Source organism: Cornus florida, unplaced genomic scaffold (assembly GCF_030987335.1).
Source record: "Cornus florida cultivar Cherokee Brave unplaced genomic scaffold, ASM3098733v1 CherokeeBrave_3.0.0_Hap2_Chr02, whole genome shotgun sequence".
Classification (NCBI taxonomy): Eukaryota; Viridiplantae; Streptophyta; class Magnoliopsida; order Cornales; family Cornaceae; genus Cornus; species Cornus florida.
In genome coordinates, this window is record NW_026775572.1 from 60,752,625 (window position 1) to 60,754,774 (window position 2,150).

Below are 2,150 nucleotides of genomic sequence, written 5' to 3' on the forward strand. Positions count from 1 at the left end.
TAATTCATAAATTAATTTCTACTCCACTAAAAGAAATTAATTGAACTCCAAATAAATAATAAATAACCTCTAAGTTAATATTGCAATTTGACCCCTCTATGCATAATTAGTTATCGGATAAATATAGCCATCAATCCAACTACTTAATTAATATATTTATTTTGGTACCTTTGATTATTTCTGGTTCGATCACAATAAAACATTTGTTTGACAAAAATAATAATTTAAATAAATAAATATATAATAAATCATTTTGTCTAAAAACACACGAAGGCCTTCGAATTTACTTTGTGATCAACCATAATCAATACAAAATAAATACAAGTAGCAATGATGCAAATATTGAAAATATAACCCTTTAATTATTAATTACATAACTACCCAAAGTGTCGGTCTAAGGATTCCGAAGAATCCGCCGAACAAATCAAAGTAATTATTAATTAATAAAAGAGTCTATAATTTTCTCATGCTTAAGAGTCAAATGCCATGACGTTGATAGGGAGCAATTGTATACAACGGCTCTCGCAATATATCTCAACCTAACGCGGATCCAGTTCAAATCTTAATTAATTATGAGTCCATCCATAATTACCGACTATGAACCATTTATGATTACTATTTATATATCATGCATTGATTGCCATCACATACATATATATAAATATCTCTTGTAATCAAATGGACATTATCAATTCTATAATGAATCGAAATATAATACATTGAATTCACCAATTGTATAAATCATAAATATTTCAGAAACGTCAGGAACATATGTCACTTTAATCCAAACAGGAATTTGCTATGCCAGGGCATATAAATCCCAACAGTGTGTAATCCAATCACAGGTGAATATATAAACCCTACAGTGGCTGTGGCTATGGCTGATTGGAGTGACGAGATTTACAAATATGTCGTTGGCTGTGGGTTGGGCTTCAATACAAGAACTAATCAATACAAGGTGATAAGAGTGTTTGATCAATACATTCTCAATCCCATTACAAGGAAGGAAGAATATGACAGTACGAAGGCTGAGATACACACACTTGGCTCAGGATCATGGGAAAGCATGGGTGATGTTCCCCATTATAAGCTAGCATATCCAACATATTTGAAGGGAGCTCTTTATTGGTTCCATAATGACACGAACATGTCTGTTTATACAGTTAATTTCTTTTAACCTTGATGATGACGAGCAGTTCCAATCAGTTCCCTTTCCTTCTCATGAAAATGATGACACGGTTGGTTTGAGTACGGTTGACAATATGTCCATGGGAGTACTACAAGGCTGTCTATGCATTTGTGATGCCTCCGACGGTGATTCTATTCATGTATGGTTTATGAAGAAACATGGTGTTCAACAATCTTGGACAAAAATGTTCTCTATTGATACCCTACATGATGAGAGGTTGTCTAACTGTTTATATCTGCCAATGAATTGCCTAAAGGATGGGGCAGTATTGATGTTTAATTATTCTGAAAGTGCTCTGGTTTGTTTTGACCCTAAAGGATCAAAATTCAAATACCTTGGGGTTCGTGGGGTTAAATCAGAATTCGATGCAATTGCTTATAGTCCAAGCTTCATTCCACTTAAGGACGATGTTGTTGGAGATAATGTGGTGGTGCTGAATATCAGTTCAAGGTAAGGATGTGCTTGTTCGTAATTTACAGTCACTTTAGACTAAAAAAAAATAACTATAAAGTTTAATGATGATGTCGTATTTTCACTTTTTCTTGTATTTCATCCCTAGACACGGTAAATGATGAGAACATATATAAATATTTGCAAGTGATGATCAAACTTTGTGTCCATGCTTATAAAAATGGGAAATATTTAATGGAATATTGGATGGAGATGAATTTGTAAGGACAATTTCTATACACAGTTTTTTGGACTTAATCTAAAATTAAACTGTCTTAATTGTGTTGGTGTTTTTTCTTTATTTTTTTTATTGTTGAATTTTACATAATTCCACCGCAAAGTTCCTATTATACTAAAACTCAAAGTTAACTTGTCTGTAAGTGAGATTCTTGAAATAATTGTGAAGTCCACAACTAAAAATTTTACTCTATAATCCCTTACCACTGGTCATTAACAACATGCGCAAGTCAGATGAGTCAAAATACTGTCACGGTCCACTTGTCATTTCTAC

The 2,150-nt window shown here is 32.7% G+C and overlaps 1 protein-coding gene across 1 annotated transcript; it reads left to right on the forward strand.

The window, feature by feature from the left end:
* Positions 1-877: 877 nt before the first annotated feature.
* On the forward strand, positions 878-1,643 carry LOC132296305 (F-box protein At3g07870-like). The gene is made up of 2 exons (XM_059794517.1): positions 878-1,075; positions 1,164-1,643. Exons 1-2 carry the CDS (start codon positions 878-880, stop codon positions 1,641-1,643), a joined length of 678 nt encoding a protein of 225 aa, XP_059650500.1.
* The last annotated feature ends 507 nt before the right edge of the window (positions 1,644-2,150 follow it).